At 35.9% G+C, this 26,821-nt stretch overlaps 1 protein-coding gene across 6 annotated transcripts in view; it reads right to left on the bottom strand.

Annotated features, from left to right (window-relative positions):
- FAT1 (FAT atypical cadherin 1) overlaps window positions 1–26,821 on the bottom strand; it is a 103,374-nt gene that overhangs the window by 24,946 nt on the left and 51,607 nt on the right. For 4 of the 6 annotated variants that reach the window (XR_010998030.1, XM_068186868.1, XM_068186869.1 and 1 more), the window contains 10 exons: window positions 24,737–24,798; window positions 21,592–21,921; window positions 20,872–21,082; window positions 18,653–18,721; window positions 16,537–16,676; window positions 9,360–9,635; window positions 8,959–9,169; window positions 2,480–6,547; window positions 1,682–1,878; window positions 225–378 (listed from right to left, as the gene is read on the bottom strand). Coding sequence is in view for 5 of the 6 variants with exons in the window: in XM_068186868.1 (XP_068042969.1) it covers window positions 225–378; window positions 1,682–1,878; window positions 2,480–6,547; window positions 8,959–9,169; window positions 9,360–9,635; window positions 16,537–16,676; window positions 18,653–18,721; window positions 20,872–21,082; window positions 21,592–21,921; window positions 24,737–24,798 (5,718 nt within the window). In the remaining variant the exon portion in view is untranslated. The remainder of the gene's footprint in view (window positions 1–224; window positions 379–1,681; window positions 1,879–2,479; window positions 6,548–8,958; window positions 9,170–9,359; window positions 9,636–16,536; window positions 16,677–18,652; window positions 18,722–20,871; window positions 21,083–21,591; window positions 21,922–24,736; window positions 24,799–26,821) is intronic. The other 2 variants (XM_068186870.1, XM_068186873.1) reach the window with 1 other exon arrangement.

The raw sequence follows: 26,821 nt of genomic DNA, 5'->3' as shown, positions 1-26,821 counted from the left end.
TTACGCTTTAGTTCCTCATAAATTAAAATACTGGCCTTTTGCCTGACTTTATTCAATATATTATTAGTATTTGTGTAGTAAAAACTCACATTTTAAACCAATGTACAGTAAACCAACCCTTAGTGGAAAGTTTTAACGACTGACATTTATGTCTTTATATAATAGCAAAGCAGTTTATAAAATGAGGTGACTGGACTCTTGTATAATGTATAAAGTATTATTACCTGTGTCTGGAGTGAGTCTGAATTTTTCTGCTCCTGTGCCATGCAGTGTGTAAGTAATTTCTGCATTGGAACGAATATCTGCATCTGTAGCAGACACCTGCATTATCAGCTTGCCAGGAAGGGCATCTTCAGGCACTGAATCAGCATATAAAGTCTGCAAGATTTCAAAGTTACATTGAAAAACTAAACATATGAAATAAGCAGAGCTTGGAAATGGCATGATAGAGGAAATAACATTCTGTTTGAATGTCTGGTAACATATAATGTGAACCAGAGGATGAAATAACTGAAAATTAAAAGAACTTACAATTTTCTAATTAATTACTTCACATTTATTTGATTATTCAGAAAGGTGTTTAATACTGCAACTATAGGGGTTTTTGAACATTAGAGCATTGCTCAGAACTCCAAACTCTCGTAACTGATTCACTAATAGTGAAATGTGTTCCCAAAATAGGAGTTATAAATTTTTACTAATTTCATTCTTCTCTCTTTTGTTTGTCTTAGGTCTGCCTCAATCTACAAGAAATTGCTATCTACCCTTTCAATGACACAAAAAGCTTCCAGATCAAATTAAAAATAAGAAAAAAGATTCAGAATTTTTCGGACCTAAGCACTATTACAGCCCAACCATGTCAGGAATGTGCATTACCTTAGAAGCACTAAGCCTTGTAAAAACAATATTAACAAAGGGGAAAATAAAAGCAAAACAAACTAAAAATACTGACTTGCCAGTCTGTGTAAAACTGCAACCATTTACACAGAAGTAACCAACATAAAAGAATCCTATGTTCACTGTATACTTGTCCTTCCTAGAACAAGGGAAGATTTCAACCTAGTAACATGAAATCTGTGTTCAACTATGAAAAGTCCAAAAGAGGCTGTAACACTTTGCAGGGGCTATCTTCCTGAGTTTTTTTCCACTCCTTATTTTTCATGTCCGTTTTTGCAGACTATAAAAATCTGGTAAAGTAAACAGCTTTGTAACAAGAAAACACTTATGGCTTACAGATTTTTGGTGCTGTTGACTGCAATTGCAGAGTAATGTTCCACTCCTTTCAACTCTTTTATCACAGGAAATACACACATATTTCAACTAAGCAATGGGATTCAGCTTTCTTTAAAACTTTGCTTCTTTCATAAAGTAGGGCATATAAACAATGATGGCCGCAGCTTAAGATAATTATTTTTGGAAAAGAATTAACACAGGAGAAAAGTACTACAATTCTCCTTATAGCTCTCAAATACCCACTGTGTGTCAATGAATTGTCTTTGGATTTTTAAAAAATCTGTCTGTGAAGTATCTTTTATTTGACAGCATTCTATCTTAGTCCAAATTTTTGTTACTGGTTTAAAAGGAACAGCTATTTGTCAGTCTCCTGAGAAGCAATTTCAGAGAAAATGTAAATTTTATGTATGAAAGCAGCTGTCAGTGGAAGATACAAGACTCTGCCTACCTTTTCACAAACAGGGCTATTATCATTAGCATCAAGAACTTTAACCTCCACCACAGCTTTAGCTGCAAAGGTCCCATCAGTAGCTGTAATATTTAGAAGATAATTATCCTTTTCTTCCCTGTCCAGAGGCTTTTTGACATAGACCTTCCATTCATTCTGTATATTTTCAATAGCAAACTGTCCCAAAGGATCACCTCCTGAAATATGAAAAGAAGTATTTATTTAAAGATGGAGATTTTTACTATTACTCTATCAAAACTAAGTTATAGGAAAAAAAAAAAAAAAAGCAGGCACTCTCTGTGGCTTTATGAGGAAACAGATTCATTTCCCAGGTAGAAATTTTCAGTAGATGGTCACACAAGCAATTCAACTGTGGCCAATAGAATCCATAAAAATTAATTTAGAAATTCATGTAGCATTATAGAAAACATCATATCAGGACATACGCTAAATAGAAACAATAAAATACTCCACTGGAAATTAAAAGCCTATTATTTTGTGAAACTTCTTTCATTTGTTCTTTTTAAGTGCATCACTAATCTAAGTATAGCTTTTAAAATAAAAATTGATATGTAAATAATATACAGAGAAAGGCATCTTAAGCAAGGCACACATGAAACAAAGCAACTAAAATTCCTTTTTCCACTAAAGATTTTAATATTCATATTAAGACACACATTCTTTCTTTGCAGCTCTAGGGTTTCAAACACATTCCAATCTCTTCAGAGATTAAGCTGTAACTCCCATCATTCCAGCATCACTCAAATAGGTATTCTGACATTACCCAAAAAGACTTACCTGTGACGTAATAAAAGACTTGTCTATTGGTTTCTTCTGTATCAGCATCTGTTGTACTCAGGATGGCAATTACCCCACCAGGAGGGTCATCCTCGCTGACTGTTCCTTTATATATCTCTGCAGTAAACCGTGGAGGATTGTCATTCACGTCTGTGACAGTAACTTCAACCACAGCCGTAGAAGACAGTTGAATTTTTTCACCCCGGTCAGAGGCAACCACTGTGATTTTGTATTTGTCTCGTTTCTCGTGATCCAGTTCTTTCAGAGTGGTAATCCAGCCAGTTTCCATGTTTATGGTAAAAGACTCTATAATGTCTATCTCTTGAGAAGGATCCAAGCTGTAAGTAACGTGCCCATTGACTCCTGAATCTACATCAGTTCCTTTAACCTGTATGACTCTTGTTCCAGCTGGTATGTTTTCTACAATGAATGCTTCATATGGGTTGGACTCCAAAATGGGTTTGTTATCATTCACATCTTTTACTTGAATGCTAACCTCTACTGAGGAAACAACATTATAATCTTCGTTTGCATACTGTGCTTGCACTGAGAACTGGTACCACTTAGTTGTTTCATGATCAAGATTCTTCTCAAGTTTCAAGTCCCCAGTCTCTCGGTCAATCACAAAAAAGTCATCTCTGTTGCTTTCAGGAGTGTTCCCTTTAATCAGACTATATACTAAAGTCTGATTATGCTCTGCTTTGATAACATCTATCACAGTTCCAATTGGAATGTCCTCAGAAACAGCGTAAGAATAAAATGGTTCTGAAAATTTTGGAGTAGGCACTTCTGGTGGGAGTATTCTAGCATAGACAGGAACAACTGACTCTTTTTGGGGGGATCCACCATCAATTGCTCTAACAAGAAAAGCAAGAAACTCATTTTCCAAACCAATTAAGCTTTCTTTTGTAGTAATTATACCAGACAATGAATCAATTTCTAAATTCTCTTCTACATTTTCAGACTCTGCCTCAATAGAATATGTGATGTCTGCATTTGTACCTTCATCAGCATCAGATGCCCAGACTTTAATGACCGAAGTACCCCGTGGAACATCAGTCCCAATATTTACTTCATACTCTGTTGCTCGGAATTGAGGAGCATTATCATTGTCATCTGTAAGTATTACATTAACAGTACAGAAAGCAACTTTCCCCCCTGAATCTTTGGCCATTAAACTAATGGCAATTACTTTTTCTGCTTGTGTTTCACGGTCAAGCTTTTCAGAGGTAAATATCTGCCCTCTCTCATTTGTATAAAATCTGTCTTTGGCAAAGTCATTTACAATGTGGTAAGTGATGTGGCCATGTGTACCAGAGTCTTCATCTGTTGCTTTAACTTCAGTAACCAAAGTATGCAATGGAGCATTTTCAGCTAGTTCAACCTCATACTCATTCTGGCTGAAAACAGGACTGTGCATGTTGGCACTGATTACAGTTATATGGACTTGGGCTGAGCTTCTGAAGACACCATCAGAAACTGACACATTAAGATTATAATGTGACTTCAGTGTCTGTCTGCGTAGGCTTGAGATGGTGATAATGCCAGTTTTACTATTAATCACAAAATTCTTCTGATCATTGCCAGTCAGAATGGAGTACTCCAGCTTGTCAGCATCTGAACTATCTGCATCTGAGGCTTGCACACATGTCACAAAATGTCCTCGAGGAGCCAGTTCACTAATTTTGGCTTCATAAAGCAATTGGCTAAAAAGAGGTGGGTTATCATTGAGATCAGTTACATCCACAGTTACAATAGTATCACTGCTCAAGGGCAGCATGCCACCATCTATAGCCCTTATTAGTAATTTGTGTTGCTTAATTTGTTCATAGTCCAAAGTTCTTGCTGTAACAATGAGTCCAGTGCTGCTATCTATGTGAAAGTAGTCATGACTTTCACTATTATCCTCAACCAAGTGATAGGAAATTCCCCTGTTGGTTCCAGAATCAGCATCTGTAGCGCTCACTTGTGCAACAGATGTTCCAAGGACAGATGCTTCAGAAAGTGTTGCAATGTAAGACTGCTCTGTAAACACAGGAGGATTATCATTGATGTCTTCCACTATTATGTCCACAAACACATCAGCATGCGCCCCATTTAGGGAGTCAGTTGCTCGGACACTCAGTTTATAGGCTGGATGAGACTCAAAGTCAAGAGGGGCAACAACATTTATAACTCCGGTGTTGAAGTTGATAGTGAACTGATTGAAAGGATCTCCACCTGTGATGCTGTAAAACACCTTGAGTCCTTCAGGGCTGTTTGCTTGTACATGTACCACAGGGCTATGGAGCTGAATGTTTTCTGGTATCTCTGCACTGTAGAAAGGCTTTTCGAACACTGGCATAGCTTTATTCATAACTGTAACTGGGACTGTAACTTCAGCTGAAAATGCAGGGTCTCCTCCATCTTTTGCCACTACAGTAACCAGATATTCCTTATTTAGTGTGTCTGGTTCAAACTTCTTCTTCAGGGAGATTTCACCACTTGGATTAATTTGGAAATGTTCATTATGTTCTTTCAGATAGTAACGCACCTCTCCATTTTTGCCTGTATCTTTATCTACTGCTGTCACACGTTGAATAACATGGCCTGCTTCAGAGTCTACTTTAACAGCAGCATAATATGGAAGATTGACAAAAAATGGAACATTATCATTTACATCTTCTACTGTGACTTTAACTACAATGTGTGCAACAAGTGATGGTTTATTTTCCTCTGTCACTTCCACGACCACATCAAAAGATTCTTGCTGTTCACGATCAAATGGTATTCCTGTTGTCGAAAGGACTCCTGAAGTTTGGCTTATTTTAAATCTGCTGTCTGGATTTAGAATATGGTAAAACAGAGGCTTGTTTATTTGATTCCCTATAGCAGAAACAACAGCTATTGTTTTTACCTCTGTGGAATTCTCCTGCACTGTTGCAGAGTAAGAACTCTGTGTGAACTTCAGCTGGCTTACTTTGCTTTCTTTCACATTAATTTTTACAGATGCAGTGCTTGCAAATCTGCCATCAGATGCTCTCACTGTTAATTCATATCTGCTTCTCAACTGAGTTGTGTTTTGTACTGTTATATCTCCAGTCTTAGGGTTTATTGAAAATTTTTCTCCAATGTTGCCTTCAATAATGGAATAAATTAATTGGGAAAAAATGCCTGAATCTGCATCAGTGGCATTAACGCTGATGACTTTCACGCCTTTGTAAGTTGGAACCAGAAGGGATGTCTCATATAGCTCTCTTGAAAACACAGGAGGGCAATCATTGATGTCAATCACATAAATAGTAACATTAGCTGCATATTCTGCATATAGACGTGGTATCCCTGTATCATGTACTTGCACTGAAAAGTGGAAAATATTTGTCTCCTCATAGTCCAGACTCATTACCGTCCGAATGGCACCAGTGCTAGAATCAATGGCAAAATACTGGCGGACAGATGGTTCAACAATTTGATAAACAAGCAAAGCATTAGATTCTTTATCAGCATCTGTAGCTCGAATTACTAAGGGGATATTCTTGTCAGTCAGAACCACACTGTTAATTGAAGCTGATTCACTGATGAGTCCTGTATATTCAGCCTGCATAAAAATTGGCGCATTGTCATTCTCATCCCGAAGATGTACCAAAACTGTTGCATTACTGGACAAGCCAGCCATGTTTGTTCCTTGCACAGTTAGAGCATAAAAAGGCAAAGTCTCAAAATCAAGTATCTTCTGAGTAATGATGACACCTGAGTTGGGGTTGATAGCAAAGGCATCTTCTGTATTACCATCTTTTATTTCATAAACTACAGAAGACTGACTGTATGCTGTAACCATTCCAACAAAACTGCCAATGTTGGCACTTTCGCTGATTTCTGTAGAATATTCCTTGGCTGTGAATTTTGGTGAGGCATTATCAGAAACTGTAACAAATATGTGCACAGAGGTCACTTCGCTCATTGGAGGATGTCCTTTATCTGTAGCTTTTACCATCAGATTGTATTCTTCCTGGTTACTACGATCTAATTCCTTTGCAATTTTAATCATACCCAAAATGGGATCAATAAGGAAGGAATTTCCAATATTCCCTGTGAAGAAAGAAAAAGCAATTAAGAAAGAGGTATACAGAATTAAGGGATGACTGCTTATTTAGCTCTATACTTAAAGAGACATAGACAGAACAGACACTATAAAAAAGTTAGTTTTGCTTGATAAACATTTGTTAGCCTGTCTGGAATGTTTTCTGTAATCAAAAGTTGGCAGTAATTCTAACTTTACTTGTGGAAATACTGCATAAAATATAGTTAGCAAAGCTATCCAATACTTGAAAACAGATGCAAAAATTTTCTTTTAGCAAACTTAAATATTGACTGTAGCTGAAAGGAACTTATATTCAGAAGTAAACATTAGTGGAATAAAAGTTACATTTTATAATCTAAAAGAACTGGAATGTTTTGGGAAAAAAAAAAAAAAAAGAAGGGTTGTGAATCTTAATTGTTTATACAAGTATTGTTTAAATGACTGCTTCAAAAGCAAACTTTTTAAATTGGACAAATAATTACCTCTCTCTTAATTTCCTATTGATATACAGACAAGTTATTCCCTGTGACTGTATTAGAAGAAAAATAAAGCCTGCTGAGAAGAACCAGCTGCCATTTAATATAAACACTTGTTTGTTTCAAATTTTGAAATATACATATGAACTACACTGCATACAAGACTCTGCTCATGTATTAAATATGCTAAGATTCAACATTTTACTTTCCTAAAAAATTGCATTACAAAAGCCATGATCTCAGCATGAAAAAAATCTTTAAAAACTTCTGAGTTCTGTACACAAGTAAGCAAGAAGGAGGTTTTTGTGTTTTGGTTTGGGTTTTTTTTTTGGTTGGTTATTTTTGGGTTTTTTAGAGGAGACTCTAAACACAGTGGCATTCTTATAATATCCCATTACAAATCTAAGCAGCCATTACAAGCATTTAAGGAATGTTCCTTCCATTTGCTTAGAACATCAGTTATAATGCTTTAACCTCCCAGTAGATCACAATCCTATAAAATAAACCTTTCAGGTCTTACATTTACCCCTACAGAAAGCTAGAAGAAAGGAACAGAACAGCATGTCACTTCATTCTAGACTGCAGGCACACACACGTTTCTCTTGCCATTGATTGGCATTCATAAAACAAGCACTAACAAAATGGGAAAGGCAAGAGAAAAATTTCATGGATGCTGGTGTCCTGCTTAGTAAATATCATATTTCTAGAAATGACAGATAAATCTCATGTAGTTTAAGCAAGTTATGAGATACTCAAAAACACCCATTCTTGTCAGTGTGTCATAATCTCAGATTTGTTTTAATATAGTGTTAAAGTATGCTATCATATGAAAACAGTGCTTTGGGGAAGAAAAAGAAAATATTTCTAGTAAATAATTCCTATCCTTTACACAGCAATTTATGTAAAATAAAAAAGGACATATTACTTTGCATGCAACAGAAACTGAGTAATTTTCTGCCTGTTGTTCTCTTTAATATATAGTCTCTTATGCTTGTTATTGGGATTTTTATTTTAAATTAATTTTTCCTTGAAAGCAGTACTTCACATAAGGAATGACATTTAAGTAACTTCTTTTTTTCTAGTCATGGTGCCTACAAAGCTCAGGACCTTGATAACAGCAAACTTGTATTAATTCAGATTTAATGGACTGAATCAAAACCCACTTCTGTTTGGTAAGTGAACTCAATCAATGCCATCCTGATTTCTAATATTAAAAATTGGCACCATTTGAATCACATTAATGTAGGCAAGTTCATGCTTGAAAGATGCTCCCAGGTTAAAAATAAGGAGCTGTTCTTTCCTGGCCTGCAGTCTGGAAGGAGTCTTAATGCCAAGCTGACCAACACTTCAGGAATTTCTGAAATATTTTAATAAGCTAGAATAGCAGTCCCACTACTAAAATCAGCCAGAGGGAAGTATGGAAAGCAGCCCCTTTTTTGCTCCATCTATCAGAAGGTTTACCTTAAAAGCTGGGATTATTTAGGAGCTTTACATGCATATTTAAGTTATTTTTGAGCTCCCTGCTTTTGCATTATATTAAACACAAAAGCACTTGTCTCAGGCTCTTACTCTATTTATCAAATTCTTGCTTTGCCTATGCTACAAAAAATAAGACTTACAATATCAAAACAGAATGCATTTTTTGGACCTGAATGGAATGATTCTGTAATTTCAAAAGAAATTATTCCTTTTGAGTGTTTCAAGATGGCTTTTTCTTCCCCAACTACTAAAATATGCCACTAACATAAATAGCTAAAGGATATAGATGAATATTTGTAGTTTTCTTTTAAATACTCTGAGGCTGTATCTTCAGTACATTGCTCAGAATATGGCACATAAACCTGCACTGCCCCCCTTTTTTCACAAATATGTTTTCACATATCTACAGTTGAAAAAAGTACCAGGGAGTTCAACGGACGGAAAATGTAAGAAAGCGAAGATACCTGATTCAATAGAGTACACAATTTCTGCATTTTTTCCTTTGTCCTTATCTAATGCTGTAACCTGGAGTACCGCTGATCCAACAGCTGCTGACTCATACACTCGTCCTTCATAGGCAGGGCTGGTGAACCACGGAGCGTGATCGTTTGTGTCGCTGACATTAACCACGACTCTGGCGTAGTTGCGCTTCACGGGAACATCTTGATCTCGAACCTGCAACAGTCATCAGCACTGGTATTTCAGCAGTTCACCAGATACAGTAATAATTCAAGTCAGTCACAGAGTCAAAGACTGCATAAAATTAAACATACAAATAAATCTCTGAATTATGGGGACAAACTAAAATGACATTAAAAACTATCTGTGCGTAATTCACAACAGAAGAAATTTCACGCATACTTACCATTATTGTGAGAATATGCTGGTTCATGGTCTCATGATCCAGTTTTTCTGAGGTATAAAGGGAGCCAGTTGCAGGGTCCAGACGAAATTTTTTAAGACTGATGGGATCAGTGCTGCCCTGCATAGTATAAATCAGTTTATTCTTCTCATCTCTGTCCGTGGCACTGACTTGCAGAATTTCTGTCTCTGGTAAGGTATCCTCAGGTATAACAACTTCATATTTTGAAGCAGAAAACTGAGGCCTGTGATTGTTTGTGTCTATAACTTTGATGTACACCTGAAATGATACAATGGGAAGAGGAAAACATTGATGATATTTGGTAAAAAGAAATGAAAGGAGGATAATTCATTAAAAATCAGACCATAATACTGAAGTAATACCACCTCAAGACAATTTTATTTTGCTGGGAGGGGGAGAGATCCAAGATGTGTAGGGAAGAAGAATGTCACTAAAGCCAAATCTGCCTCACCTTCCCCAAAGTCAAACCAGAAATCTGTACAACCAGAAACATCTTAGATAAGACATCTTAAAGGGAATGACATTTGTCCAAAGCAAGACAAAAAAAATTCCTTGTTAATTTTGGAATTAAAAATTTAAAATATACAATATGGATCCTAGAGTGGGTAAAAATACTGTTTTGGGGTGCAAATTTACAATTTTAAGCAATGTTTTTTCAAGGTGATGCATGCATAATACTCCTCCTTGCCCTCACATAAAAGCAGTCCTCTTTCAGCCCCTCACATCTGCAAGCCTAGGAAAGAACAGAAAAGTGGTGGAACTGCCACAAAAGAGCATTATTTTGAAGAACTGCAGGTGGTTTTGTTTACTAATCTCCAGCAATGGAGCACAATTTCAGCATAGCTCACTGGTCACCAACATGATTTCTCTGAAGTTACAGTTAAATTAAATCTGATGCTTCAAATTGAGTGTTTGTATAACATTGCTCACTGGAACCACACAAGATCCCTGTACCCCCTACTTGCTTTACACAGCACCAAGGTTTTGTAGCAAAAAAAGACAGACAGCCACCATCCTGTTCCTTTGACAGCGATAACATCAGACAAGTAACAGTAATGCAAAGAAGTTGGCAAGTAGACAGCAAAGCTCCAGCAGCACACAGCTAAATTCAGGTTCTTTATGTGCTGCAAGTACAGCCATGCTTTTATCCATCCAAAGGTTAGGAGCTTTGTATAAATTTGTTAAGGTCTACAGATAAACAGGTTTTTTAAATAGGTACTTACAATATTGTAAGTGGGTTAAATTGCTCTTTGAAGACACTTACTGCTTTCCATTGGTAACTGGTGGAGTCTACAGCTGTAATTCAGACAAGGTACCAAACTGCACTCAGTAGAAACTAAATTAGATAAATCCTGATGGTGGCAAATAATTAGGAAATGCCATACCTCTTGCTACAGGAAGAAGAAATGTCAACCTTGCAAAACTAGCATCTTACTCTAAAACTGAATCGTTTGGCACACTGATAAAAGCCCTTGCAAGATGTTGCTATGGAGACTAAGGAGTTTGGTTTTGTCACGGATTAGAAACAGATTAAAGAAAAGAAACAAAGAGTTAGACTAAATATTGACTTTCAGTGGGGAGAAATATTAATGGTACGTGACCTAGGATACATATTAGGACAAGTTTTTAAATACATTAACTAACAAATTAAATTGGAAAATGAAAAGGAAGAGTAAGTATTATGTTAAAAATGAGATCTTTTTACATTGTCATGATTAAACAGGATGCAATAAAGCAACACAAGCATAGCTGTTAGTTTCTTTTAAAATTTTGTATAAATAAAATACATTTTAATGCCTCTTGGAAGAAATAAGACAGAAGGGTCTAATACAGTCACAAAGTATTTGAGTAAAAACAGCTGCTCACTGAACAATTGTGCTCAGGAAAATTAAAAATTATACCAAATGAAGATAAACAATTAAAAAAATATAAAACCCCGACAACTCAATACAAATTAAACGATAAAAAAATTTTGTTGGGCTAAACAGGTAAGGCGTTAGCTCCTCAAAATGTACAGCGTTATTAAATAAGAATTATTTTTAAAAATATGGCTAAGAAACAAAAATAGTGACTCAGTCACTACAAATGGTCAGCTCAGGTATTCCATTACTTGTCACATTATTTACTCAGGCTGCAGTTTTTCTCCACACTGGTAAACACAATTACAAATACACAACTTCATAAACCAGTGCAATAATTTTAAATGTACGCAAAATTCAAAGTTTAAGATAAACTCAAGTGAAAAATGTTTCATCTACATTCTCTAGGATTCATTTTTCTCTCAGTGATGTTATTATTTTATGCCCCTGCATAAATTTTGGTGGACAAGCATAATGCAACCTGATGGGCTCCCTTTTGGTAACTTGTGTAACTCTGCACATTGGGCTGCTTTAATAAGGGCAGAGGGAAGGAATTATCTCTTTCTGTTTGACATTCCCTGGTGGGAAGGTAGATCCACTACAGTTTTAAGCCCTGCAGTACAGGAGAGACCTTGACAAAATAAAACAAATCCAATGAGAGGTCATTAAAATCAGTGGGGATTGAAAAGCAATCTGTCCACAGGAGGGGTGCAGGAAAGAGAGCTAGACTCTTCTCAGAGATGCACAGTGAAAGGACAGGAGGTGACACTGACAAGCTCCAATAAGAGAAAATATAACTAGACATAAGGAAAAAAAAAATTCAAGGAGAGTTGTTAAACACCAGTATAAAAGCAAGTCCAGTATAAAAGCAAGTCCAAGGGAGAAGTGCTGTGCGTAGCCATCCCAGGTAGTTAGAACCTGATGAGTCACTGAAAAACTTGGTCAACTTGGCAGTTTGCTCTGCTTTGACCGGGAGTTTTAACCAGAACTCCAGGGTTCTTTCCAATGTGAACTATTAAATAAATATTAAATAAATTTACTAAGGAAACCCCATTTTCAATTCAGGAATTCTTACTGAGGCTAAGTGACAGGTGCTAGATGTGCAATTACCTTTTAATCGTAAAAGGACCAAATTTTCATGTAAACTGTAAAGACCTTGAAGTTAAATGGAAAGCACTTGCAGAAATAATTGTGAGTGCAGTTTTAAAGACCCATACAGAAAAATATGGTCTAGTGTGTCTGAGAACAAAAACATGAAGAACTTGTGTTTTTCTAACAAAACATGCAGCATAAAATAAAACTAGCCTTTGGACCTTTCTCAGTGAAATAACAAGATTTAATTCAAATGAAATATGCTAATATTGTCTCTTAAGAAAGAGTTGCACATTAAAGAGGTGCAATATAGAAAAAGCTTGACATCAGCAGACTATAACATGATCTTTGAAACAAAGTGTTCTGGAACTAAAGAAACTTCACTCATTTTGCAAAAATATGCAAGGGCTGTGCTGCACAGCTGCCTTCTGCCCACAGATCCCACTGAGAGCAATGTACACTGGTTATAAACAGAACAAAGCAATCCAGGAGTACTTTGAGGAAGGACTTAAAATCTATTAATACTCTAACAGGTGAAACCTAAATTTGCATAGGGATGTATTGATTGCTACTAAGAGGAGATATGTGCCATTGACAAAACATACTCAATGTGCAATATTTACACATAATGTTTAGATTACTTTAATATCATTCTTCATTTAGTGATTCTGTGTGAAGTTTAAAATCTATTCCTGTCCCACAATAACCTTATAGGTACATTGACATGTTTATATAGTTTTCATAAATAAAAAGATGTATTATCCAGAGATTATATAACTTATTCCAGGTCTAAATGCCTCTGTAGAGCAGTGTAATTGCAAGCAAAATTCCATGCAAAGATGTAGTAAATTAAGATTATTCTATACTTCATTCCCAAAGTATCATGTCTATACAGATTTTGCAAAAAACAAGATTAAATATTCTGCAATAGCAAAGGAATAGGTAAAATGCTACAATTAGCTGCAAATCATCTGAAATATTACTTTCAATGAAAAAATTGATATACATAGCAATGACTGCAAGTGGCTATAGCTACAAACAGGACCATTTCTTTTTGTTTTCCCCCCAAAATTAATTCAATAGTTCATTTATCACTACTTAGAGCCTGTGAATAACCTTTTCTGTTTCAGTACATAGGTCCACTGACTTGTGGGATTTAGTTACTTTGTGTCTGTATTTTTAGTTTATTTTTAATCATAATCTTTCCAAGCCTGACACTAGCAATTTCTAACATCATGTCAAACACCACTACTGTAGGCCTGCAATTTGTTTGTCCTTGTTTTGCCTCATGCATTTGGCATTTAGATGCATGCAAAATTCTAACAGCCTCCACGCCTACTATTGCTTTATTTTTCAAAAAAGCTATTTAACTGAAGTCTTGAAAGAGTCAAATGCTCTACAAATATTAATGGCCCAAGGCCAGCAAATGCCTTCCAGTTAACAGATTCAATACACTGCTTTTACACAGTAAGATTTTCATTTCTTGTGCCCCTCCCCAATTCTTGCAAATGTCATTTCCTTTTTCAAATTAAATGTAAAATTACTTACTCTGCTGTTAATCAAGCTCTGTTAGATTGGTTATAGCCAGTGTTTATAGCAATTACTTTGTAAGGTAAAAGCTCTGTACGACATATTGTTGTTCCTCGTGTAAGCACACAGAATTCAGAATTTCTTTTGCCTGTCGCTGCATTTTAACTGTTTATCAGGTCTTAGAAGAATTCAGCGCCACATCAGGATTTAAACTTCAATCATCAGTATTTCAGCAGTGAGTAATGGAGTTTACACACCGGCAGCCATAAATCACACCTTCAATTTTGATTTTTTATCAGCATTTTTAACCCCCCTAATTTAAGCCTGATCTGAAATGCATCTTTTGAGGGATATTCTTGAGGGTTATTTTAACAGATTGGTGCACTTGGGTGGGCCAGGAGTTATGGGAAAGGCAAGAGAATCAATTAAAATCAGGATCATGCACCAACAATTGCAGAGTTTGAACTAATCCACACTCCTCAATCTAATACACGACAGTGAGACTCCAACAGCACCAGCTTAACTTGTGCCTATCCCACAACCAGGGTAAAAGGAAGACAACCCAAAGGAAGTCTTTGTGCTTGTTAGTAACAGAAACCACCAACTCTGATCCTGCCAAGGCTAACTGAGAGAGGAAGAGAAAAATATGAAAACCAATCACAGAAAAACCAGTCACAGAAATGACAAATGTGAGATTACTACTCCAGTTCTTCTGGAGAAGAGTGCTGTGGGGTAAATGTTTATAATGATCACTTAGCTTTACAAAATGTTACAATAACAAATTCATTAAAGGAACAAAAAGTACACTCTGAATTCCCAAGAAGAACTAAATGAATCACGTAACTCAGAGGAAGAGAAGGGGTGAGGGTTAAAGTAATTTTTTGACCTTCCCATTCTCGGTCGTTCTAAAAGACAAAGCAGATTATGATTCAACTGTGACAGCTCAGGACATCTGCATAAATTCAGCTATGCAAGCAGCAGCACTGGACAGGCTATCTGTATTCACCAAGGCCCCATATTAAGCCTTGCCTAGTCCCCAGGCTACCCCAACACACTGTATGATGGCATTTTTGAATGCATTTTTGGGAGGGGGGGTGGGACGTGTGTATGGAAAAGCCTCTTCCTGTCTTTGAGCTGAATTTTTGTTTTGTACTCTATTTTTTGTCCTAAGTAATTCCTGCTTTCTATCCAGTATTCTGTAATTGCTAGAAGTGAATCTGCTCAATATTTTTACTACAAGTAGGCAAATTTAATAAATTTACAGCAGGATTCTCCAACCCTTTTATGACGGTTATCAGGACGAGAGGCAATGGCACCACAGCTATGACTGCAGCAAGTTCCTACTGGGAAACATATTGCTGTCTTTAAAGATTCATGGTCTAGGAAAAATCACTCACAATTGTCACCTCTAAAGGAAAAGGCAGTTCTCAAAGGAAACTGCTAAACTTGGTCACCTTCTTCTATCAAATTCACTGTATTTGACCTATCAAGCCTCCAGACAAGCAGTCAGCTCAATAAAGATTCTTTTTAAAATCCTGAACACTGACAAGAAACATCTTTTCTTCTGGCCAAAATCAGAAGACAACATATAAGACATTAGAAAAGATAACAGAAAAACATATGCAGTGCACAGAAGCTGAACAAGAAGAAATTGCATTGGTAGCACAGATCTCTAAGTACAGAAAAGACAGCAGCAACCCATTTGAAGGGTAGGTCAATGATAGGGGTAGGTAATACAGACACATCACTGTCCAAGTCCAACAGCCTTGAATCAGTAAATAAAGCCTTTCCCTTCGATCTGGAAGAAAAGAGAAGCTCCTCTATAATCATGGTTCTATTCACACCAACCTCAGCTAAACTGTACTTTCAAATATATTCAGCTTCTGGGACGGAGAAAGAAACTAGATGGGAAAAAGAGGTGGTATATACATCATAAACTACTTTACTATGAATTAGACAATACTGTCACAAAAGGCTTCTGCACCTTTAAGTGAACTTATTAGTTCAGCTGCAAAGAATTGCCACCATCAGAGAGCCTTAGGAAAAAGGTAATTTTAAAACACTGGTTTGCCTGAAGTTGCTGCTTTTTGGAGATTCCTAAACAACCTCTACTTTCACCAAAACTAAAATAAAGTATTTGGGACAATACAAAGAGATGTTATAATCTAAACCTTGTTTCTGTACGTACACTGTGCAGAAAAAGCAGCTTAGTTTCATGTAAATTACTCGGACATTGTACAGCTGCAGATCTTCCAGGGGGAGGGGAACCACAAAATTTTAAAATGGTTGTCTTTAAATTTCAAGTACAGCAATCAATTTATGCAGTGATTTTGGGGGAGCTTGTAAAGAGGAGTAATTCAGATGAGTAGTAAGACTTGTAAGAAAGTTGTGTGTGCAGGGTCTTAGTTTCTGTTTTCATTTATTTAGCTGTAGGAACATGTTATAACTTCAAAGCTGTTGGTTCAGACTACAGTATAGTAACACACTACCTTTACACCTAAGCCACCAAACAACATGGCTCTGTGAATACCAGAATTCACTTCTATTTTAGACAAAGACCCTAATTTAAATAAACCATGTTCATTGTCTAGGATTAAAAAAATGGTGAGAAGAAAACCCAACACCTTCCCCACCCTCCAGCAACATACTCTTAAGTGCTTCATCAGAAAGTTCATTACCTGAGTGCTGATAGATCTGGTTCCATCTGTTGCTTCTACTGTCAAGTTGTAATTTGATTTCTGTTCTGCATCAAGAGGTCTTGCAACAATAATAGTTCCCGTTCCCTTGTCCACATCAAATCGACTGTCATAGTTGCCACCTTGTTCAGGGAATTGTGAGAGGGAGAAGTTAATAAAACGCTTTATTTCATCATCGTTTTTATGTATGATAATGTTCTGTCTTCCAATGCTTAATGAAGGTGGAACTATATATACATATACAACTATATATATTTATACATACATTCCGTTTAAATACTTTAGGTTTTTTTCCTGGTAACGTGATATGCTGCTAATAGATATTTAAAATTGAGTAGTTTTGGACAAAGCTGACTTGCCCAGCTCATGGAAAGTCAGCGGGGACATTCTTATTAGCAAGATTCTCCACTTAAAAAAAAAAAAAAAAAATCCATGGAATTTAATGATTCCCTACAGCAGGAAATTGAGAATTACTGCATCAAATTTAATAGTTCCTTTTGGGCAGATTATCAGCTCATAATTGAAAAACTTTTTATCAAAATATATTAAAATCCCATTTGACATACAGTCAAATTTTTGTCTTTTGGAGCAGGGTACATATTATTATATTCATATATAGACTATAGATAAGGCTGAAAAAGCTGCAGTACCTCCAAAGGACTGTCATCTTAATGTTGAGTATCTAAGGAATTCACTATCTCAGTCTTACTGAGATAGACAGGATTCAGAATAGTGCTAAATGTTTAAATGCCCAATGTTTAAGTACAGCCAAGTTCCTTTTCTGAAACAAATTATCTTAATTTCTCTTGTGAAACTTTCAAATTACTCTTTTCAATATAGTTAAATAACTGTGTAGATCAATAGCTACACTCAGTTGCTTCAACATTTAATTGATCATCATCCTGCCACCTGGAGCAGACTGTCCTGAGAATACAATGTCCAATAAGTCCAAATAGCAATGATGAATACTGCCATTTAACTACAATTGCTTTAGACTTCTCAATAAACTGCCTAAAATGGAAGAATCAATTCTTATTTTGGTCAAGCCAGTGCTAGATATGGCAAACAATTTTTTTTATAATTATGGGCATGTGTTTTTCTAATTATATATTACAAGGATAGCAGATAGCATTCAGATATCATCTGAGAGCTTTTTTTTTTCCTTTAACAAGATTATACATGCTAAGCTTTGCAAATCACTAAATGCATTTTATGAAAAGCCAAGGTTAGAAGTGAGAGGGTGAAGTCCCAAAGGTTGCAAATTTGAACTTAGTCCAAGAAAAAAACAGTAAATACTGAAATGAGCCCCCATTCACATCTAAAAAGTATTTCACCTTTAGAAGGTTCCACTGCATGACAAACATATCAGTCTAGGAAAGATGGGCTAGATTCTGCTTCACTGGATTTGAGATATTTGATAATGACCAACATTGCATAATTTCTCTAGTTCAATTGAAAGCCAACTGCTCTTACTGGCCCAGCAGCAGTTTCTGAATCACTCAAATGGAGAGAAACTGGACATCACAAAATGCAGCAGCTTTTTTCTTAACAGATGGACATGAATTTTTTCAATGGGCTTTGTGCACTGTGTCAGTTTAAGAAGGTGAATCTAGTTTTCCCTTTTAGAGTTGGCAGCAGGCAAAACCATTTTCTCAGATGTTTCAATGAAGTTCTCTACATTTTAAGGGAAGGGTAAAGTGAATGAGCATGAATTGGTACAATCAGTTTTCCTGACACAAGGACAAGCTCTCTAACACACATTTTTCCCTTACTTATCAAGAAAATCACCAGGGCCTTGCCTATATTTGTAGTAGCAGTGATATCTGGTGATCCGCTGAAGCAGAACTCAACCCAAACTTCTGCATCTAGTACACTGAAAGTGTAACAGCAACAGTTTTGGCCAAAGCCAAAACTGGATGCTCAGAATTGATGCTGTATAAATGTAATGATGACAAAACAAAACAAAAACGAACCTGTCACAAATGCAACCGTGAGCACTTTGATTTCCGAAGGGTTAATAAAATAAATAGTTTATAAATGTACGCTTTCATTTCAGATCTCATAATCTGGTAATAAATTATGTGATCTCAGCAGATACCTTCTGCTGTACAGTTCAGGTCACAAGCCATCTGTAAGATGTAAAATACTTCACTAGCAAGCTTGTCTCCTGGCTCAGCCAAAAAGAAAGAAAGCATGGAAAGCAAGCACAGAACACAAAGGAAAGCTGTCAATCAAATTCATTCATGCTATTAGAAACAGTAAAAGAGGGTAGTAAAGTGACCACCTGTAAGAGTAGTCCATAACTTCATAACATGATCACATAATAAATTTTCCAAAACATTTTTACTAAGAAAACCGTCAGAATAAAATGGTTTATTTTACAATGCTTGGAGAAGTTATGCCCTTTCCCCATGGAGTTTTCTGTATATGTCTTTCTAAAAAGAGCAGGAAAAGATCATTCTTTTTCTGCATTAGGTATACAATAAAAATATGTAAATGTCCAACTGTGCTGCATACGTAGAAGGAGCAGATCAAAATAATACTATCAATCAGAATTCTATTCAGATGTATTCCCTGTTTAGAGTGCATAGCAACTGAAGCACACTAAGAACAATAGGAAAGTACACCCCCAATCTAATTAACAAATTTTGCTAATTAAAGGCCCCAGAAAACTTCACTGCTGTACTGTGTTCAGACTCCAAAAAAACTCTGAGGCCTATTCTACCTACTCTCTTTAGGCTCCATGAACTGCTCACCTTTCCCTGGCAATGTCACTTTCTTAACCTTTCCTTTAATGGACTCATTTTGGTCTACAGATATTTGTTTACTGTGGATGGATAACCCTAATTTGAATTGGAGTAGACAATACCTTCTCATTTTTTCCTGCTCACTTATTTTTATACTTTCTGCTTTTCTACTCCCCTATCCCTGAGTGTGTTTGGGAGAATACTGAAAGAGAAGTCTCAGTTCCAAAATACCTCGAATGCAGAACTTTGCTCCTATGAGAATTTTGTACAGATCTGTAACCTCTAGGTTTATCTAAATACCAACACTTTTTATCAATTATAATCTATTTGGACAGGAACTTTTTTTTTTTCCAAGAATATATTAGTAAGAACCATTTAAAAATTCTATGTAAGTATTTAATGCATTAGCTATGATTTTCACTATCATTACAGATTGTTCATGCATGAAGCATGATTTTAGGGAAGAATTGTATCTGTTTGTATGTGCTTGAAAAATGTTTGAAAACACCCTCATGTATTTGGCATTTGTATATTCCTGCTACTTGTGTTAGTTTCATAAACTTTATTTTTAACTGTTGCTGTTCCCAATACACCTCAGAAAATACATACCAGCAAAACATATGTTTAAAATACTTAAACTATTGAGAAATATTTTAAAATATGCTCTTCCCAGCAACTTCACATCACAATCATAGCAAAAGTTTTCGGTAGTAACCGAGATGAAAAAGATCCTGCTTTTGTGAATGTAGTAGAAAAATCACAAATCTATCGAATCATAAATCTATCAAAAATCTGATAGAGACTGACAGAGTTTACTTAGGACTAGAAGCAGTTCACTACAAGGCAGCTCTTTTGAAACAAAGCTATGCCATTCTCCTTGATTCTAACACACTTAACACACAACAGAACTTGGTTTTACTGTCAGCTATGCAGTGAACACTCTGTGTATTACTGGTATTCGTAAGTCTAGTGACTAAGTCTAAACTTCAAAAAAGTACTATTAATTTTGTTACCATGACATCAACATACAGTCATATTACTGGTTAGAAATCCCCTTTCAATGGTAGAAGTTAAGATAAGATTTAGTAGAAAGAATATGTACAGGAAGAAGATTGCTGGGATTAGGAACATTGCAAGCTTTCCTTTTAGTACTGAATTAAAGGACAGCAAACTGAGAAGCAGCCCAGAGGAGAAGAAATCCATGAGAACAGTAAAATCTCTTTTTGAGCATACTATCCTGCTTTGCAGAAAACTAGCTTCTTATTTCCTTTCCTATCACACAGCCTATGAGATTGACTTCATTAGTTTTCATTTCAGTGACACAATATTCAGAAATATTTTAAAACTGCAACACAGCAGATATTTTGCAACTTAATTTTAATCTTTGATACAGAGTGGCATTGATAAAAATTAAATAATTTTGATTTATAAAATCCACATCTGCATTTAAAGAATGTCAAAACCTTGCATTATTTAGAAGAGTGATTAAAACCAAGCTGCAATGAGCCCTCCAGTATTTCAGACTCCATGCATTTGTTTCTAATAATAAAGGCCCTTAAGGCATCCTTACCCGTTATGTCAAACCAAAGTGGTGTTCCAAGAGGTTCAACAGCTATCACACCAATCATGTGAGCAACTGGGTCACTTTCCATCACCGTAAAAGAAAAAAATGATTCCTCAAAATAAATAGGCTCTGTGGGTGGGACGGGCTTTGGAATCCATTCTATGTGAAGCCGTGTAGTCGAAGATTTTTGTGGGCGACCATTATCTACAGCTTTAATCTGTGAAACAGACACATCTTTTAGGCTACAGGATCACATAAATCATTATGTCACATGAATAGAAAGCAGTAATAAGCTCCAAGCATGTTTGCTCGTGTGAGATATTTCCAAAAAGGTTAAGTGTCTCTCAAAGTGCCACTTGCCCTTCATTATCTGGGCAGCAAATGGAGAAAAAGTATGCAGCACCTGATAGCAGCACAAACTGTTACCATAAATTCACTTTTATTTTGCTTTCTTCCTGAAGGTGAGTCAAACTGATTGTTTATGTTCCCTCATCACATAAATTATCTGTCAAGTTCTGGGAAAGAACAGCAGTTCTTAGTACACAACACAAACAGCTCAAATCATCCCTTAATAAAAACCAAACAAACACACAAAACAATACTTCGGGATTTGTTGAAGCTTTCTTCCTTCAGATACTGCAGTCACTCACCTGCCAACTACTGAATAAGAAATGAACAGATAAAAGAACACTTTACATATTCATGATAAACAGAATTTTCACTCACTGAAAGGATATCGTAGTCCCTTGCCGCAGAAAATTTCTTTGATGAAACCACTCCAGTTTTTGGTTCAATAAAGAATTTGCCATGTTCATCACCATCTTCAATGCTGTAGGAGATCTCTGCATTGGGGCCTTCATCTTTATCTGCAGCAATAACTCGATAGATCGGCTCTCTCCTAGCAGTTCTCTCTCGCTCGGGTTTACCACGCTCTGGAAGCCGAATTTTGTAGAATTTTTGCAAGAATTGAGGCTTGTTGTCATTCTCATCTAAGACCTTCACAATCACCCGTGCAATTGTCGATTTTGCAGGAGTACCGTTGTCCGTTACTGTTACCTGTTTTTATTAACAAGGGTCAAGTCAGAGCTCAAACATGGTCCTTCCAACAATGCTCCTCCCTAAATGAGGTTTTCCTACAACTGCCTAAACAACTGTGCAGTTATCCCCTAACTTCAGTTAAAGCACTTGCCAAAAGCTATAAGGTGAGTATTTACAAAAGGTACTCAAAAGCATATTCAGCTATTATCTTAATATTTTGACACATTAAATGCAACATGAAATGCCAAACATTCACGCTCATCTCTAACAGATGGTATGATTTCCACATATTTGAGTATCTGTTCCCTTTAGTACTTGTAATGGAACATCACCATGTACGTTTCAGTTCACAAAAAAAACCCAACCACACCCAATGAGAAAACCAAAGCATATCCCAAGTGAGGAAATTACAAGGGGTATGGGATAACATGTCAATTAACATAAAATTAGCATTGCCCTGAATGAAGCAAATAACAAAGGCAAATTTGAGAAACATCTATTTGATTTGAATGCAACATCAGTTTTGAAAGCATTACTGACATAACAAAGGGTATACTAAGAGATGAGAGAATAACATGAAGCTAATCTAAAATAAATGCATAAGAAAGTGAGAACCAGAACTCAGAAAACACAAACTGGGAATAAAAAATGGGGCATATTAATTACTATTATGTACGCAGAAGTGCAAAGATCAAATTTAATAGCAAAAAGGAATAAACCCACCTACCCATCTGGTACACGTTTCAATGCTCAATTAATTAGCTCAGCATTTGGGTCATAATACTGTCCATCATTCTGTGCATTTCTGGGTTTCTTTCCAACCTATTATCAGAGTTGTAAATATAATACTAATACAGGGGAAAACTGCTACTTTAGGCCAGGCTGTCTGTTAGTATTGCTCTGTAGTTAAGAGTTCTTCCATCACATACTTCACAGTCTTTTAATTAAAACTTAAACAACCAGTTGGGATTCAAAATGAACAAAGAACGAAGAATTATAAATTACACCAGCAGACAATAAACAATGTTCCAAACTAAAGAGCAATGAACTTAAACTGCTATTTTATACAGAATGATGAAAGCAGGAGGATTTATATACCATTACGTGACATTGTAATCCTAAAAATAAACTTTCTGAGTTCTGTACATGTTAGCTTAAGGTTATAAAGTTAAGCTTAAATTAGCATGACTGCTAGCAGACAACTGTCCATAATATTACACCGTGAGTGTGATACAACTCCAGCATAAGTTTTGGCCCAGAACAAGTAGAACACACACACACACACGTTTCTTAGCTGTAGCCTGAAAATTCACACAATTCAGACACAATTTTCAACAGGCAACTTGGACGTGGTCACCCTGTTCCAGGGATAAGGTGTAAGCAATCAAAGCCATATGGGCCATGTTGCCTCAGGATCAGAAGCAATCCACAGCTCATTTTATTTATTGTATAAGTCTAATTTTAAAAACCTAGTATAATATATGGAGAAGTGAAAAACACGATTTACCAATTTTACAACCAATATACATAGCAGTGGTCAAGAAACAAGACATAATGGACATGAAGTGCTTTGGGAAACTAAGACAACCTGATCTAAGAAGGCAATTTGAAAAGAGAATTATATAATTACTTTAAAATTTACAGGATTATTATGTCTAGTACTAAATCAGATTTACCATTTAATTAATTTTTTTACTATTACTTCTAGAAACACACCACAGAGGAAATTCTGCCCCATTGCTACTTAGGTATAAAGTATTCTTTTCAAAGCTGATAAAGAAATTAAAATAATGATTAAAAATTTGGTCCAATAGCTGCATTAATCCAGCTTGCAATGCACCAAAGGGATACAAAAGACCCAGGAAAACTACACATATACTGCCATTATGCAAAAGGATATTTTGCGCTATCAGGGAATAAATACATTCATCTCCACGTCTCTGCAGTCATTGCACTCCTACTGGAACACCTTTCTAAGGATTTCACAAGTTTTGAGTAAATCTAGAGGTGCTTCAACATTAATTTGACTAACTCCCATTGAAGTCTTTTATCTGTCATCCAGGACAAGAGGCACAGTAAACGTTCCAGATAAATCTTAGGACATAAGGATCGCTGTGAATATTAAGTCTTCACTACAGAAGTACTATGCCATTACACTGCTTCACAACACTGTGAAACTGGATGACTTAAAGTTCTCTTTGTGTTTTCCTTTCAGGTTGTTCGACAGAGAATGACATAAGCTCTTAAATAAACTCAGGTAATTAATTAAATGTAGTTAAATAAAAGCATTATGTTACAAGTTTCACGCTCTTGGACTCGGGCTCTACAAAGCATGTCCTGCAGCTGATGTGACTGATAAACAAGTTATGCAGAAAACAGGGCTACTCATGTACCATCCTTTTGTATTCTACATATTATAAAAACATTCTGCACTTCTTTTGCAGAAGCATATACTCAGCAAAAGTTAGGCTGACATAGCTATTCCAATAATTACACAGGAAGATAAAAAGAAGAATCACACTCCTTTTAACAATTACACCTTTGTACCATTTGAATGTAAATCTTTGTTTTGAGATATAGAAAAAAAAACTGCATTCAATCTGTACCTTTACTCTTTTTTAGCAAAAAAGCCTCAAAACACTATTTTTATAATCAACCTATAAGACAGGTGGTTATCTGCATTGCAACATAATGAACACAGAAGGAAATTACTTCTGAAAACCAGTTTTTAAAAATTCTTCATATAGTAATCAAGCCTGGGAAACTCAATTCTTTGTAAAAGAGCAATGAACTTACAGTCACTGTTTTTCAGCAATCTAAATAAATTATTTACCTCCAGTATGTGCTCTTCCTGCTGCTCTCGATCTAGTTTTCTGGATGTGGTTGTAATTAGCCCTGCAAACGTAAGAGAATAATTAATCAGATCCTTCAAGAAAATCATCTGAATGATGGTTAGGTTAAATCAGCAGTTACTGGTATCCCCAATATCAATTTATTCTTAGATGGCCACTTCCATTTTTGTAGAATTTATGCTTTCGTTAAGGGAAGGGGTGAGGGGTTTCCAGTCCTTAAAAGCTGTGAAAATATTCTTTGCAATCTGAAAACTAAGCTGTTGTAACACTTAAGACAAACACAGTTCAGTGTTCTAACACATCTGTGCATGCTATGTTTCTGACAGTAATAAATGCACTTCTCCCACATTAAATCTTGTTTTCATACAACTTTTTCAGAGGGTGCTGATGGACATTATCTGAATTAGTTACCTATCTCTTCTGGAGAAACACCTATTTGTAATATTCGTGATAAAGCAAAAGAAGGATAACCTGAAGAGATGCAATAATAATGGAAAAAACAGAACAATTTGTCTGTGTTCGCCTAGTTTCACAATGACAGGTGGTCAAACAGTTGCTGTTGACAACAGCAGAGAAGAACCACAAGTTTTTGATGCATGATGTTCTATTTTATCACTCCTGATGCAAGATTAGGAAGGCATGATGGGTTTTTCTTTAAGTGAAGGAAGTCAAAGAGGTAACAAAAAGACAGTGAAGCTTAATAGAGAAGGATCTTATTTGAATTCATTCTCCCTAACAATTAGTTCAGAATTGTAACTATTGAGTTTCACAAAAAGTAGACTTGCTCAACTCTCAATTACAGCAGAATGATTTGTTATTGTGTGAGTTAACTGTGCCAGGGATGCAGCCAAAAGAGAATTCAGTTTCTTTGCAGCACAAAAGCCAAGAAAGACATTAACCTTTTCACAGGTACAAGTTGGCCCCACAAATACCATCGCTGTGTTCACATGGGACTGAGCCTGTGCTAGTAAATCTTGCTAGACCCAACTTGGCCTTTCATGATGCAAACACCAAGGTTTGGATTTGCCCAGCTTAAGCAACTACTGAGCAAAGCATCCCATATTCTCTGAAGCAGCAACACAGAGGATAATGCAATGTCAGAAGACATTTTATCCAACTATCCCAGCTTTTGGTAGTGAAAGGAAAGCATTTGCACCTTGATCCTTAATTCTCAAACTGGAAAACAGGGAAGTAATTACCCAATGAAACAGAGATCAAAATACACGTGGCATTCTCCATGTTCCATTTTCCAACTACAGAGTAATTTTTTCATTAATATGACCTTAGGAAAGGAAAATTAAAATCCACTTAGAAAGTTTTCAAAGCTTGTCTGCTACAATAAAAAAGCCTTCAATTATGTCTCTCAGCTGATAGAAAGCAGAGTATGTAAGAAAAGCAATAAAGACTTCAATTTCACTTAAAAGAGAAAGGCCAAGAGAAACAGGCTTGTATACCACAGGTGCATAGCTACTCAGTGCTTCTGACAAAAACAGCTGTAGTCTACTTACACCAACAAAATAGAAAGCCTGTACTAAATAATAAAAACAAAACCTATATAAGGCAATATTAGAGGTGTCAAATGCTCAAACAACTCTTCTGCAACAAACAGATAGTGCAAATAACAGCTGTTTCAATTATGGTCAAATCTGCCCTTGTTTTTCCAGCAATTTTGTTTGCCATCATATCAAATGCATTATTTATCTAGTATCCTAGACAATGATACGTCATCTTCTCCTGCTTTATATTTTTATGCTTTTACAGCACACAGAAGACACGTTTGCTATTGTTAGGATATATCTTTTTGTATTATGAAGTAATTGTCCTTAGTTACAAAGAAAGGGGGAATGAAAATTTAAACATACAAAACCCCAAAACAAATAAGCCAAACAAACAACAAGGGAAAAAAGTTGCATTACTACTGTGAATTTAGGAAGGGGCAGGGGAAGAAAGAGAAAATGATGTGGCAGTTGTCTATTAACCTACTTGAGGTAATATTTTCACATTAATATTACAGAGCTGTGAACAATGACAACTGAAAATATTTATTGTCACATATTCTAAAAAGC

The sequence above is a fragment of the Anomalospiza imberbis genome, chromosome 4, assembly GCF_031753505.1.
Source record: "Anomalospiza imberbis isolate Cuckoo-Finch-1a 21T00152 chromosome 4, ASM3175350v1, whole genome shotgun sequence".
Classification (NCBI taxonomy): Eukaryota; Metazoa; Chordata; class Aves; order Passeriformes; family Viduidae; genus Anomalospiza; species Anomalospiza imberbis.
Note: the sequence above shows the minus strand (reverse complement) of the source record. Positions and strands in the feature narration are given on the sequence as shown.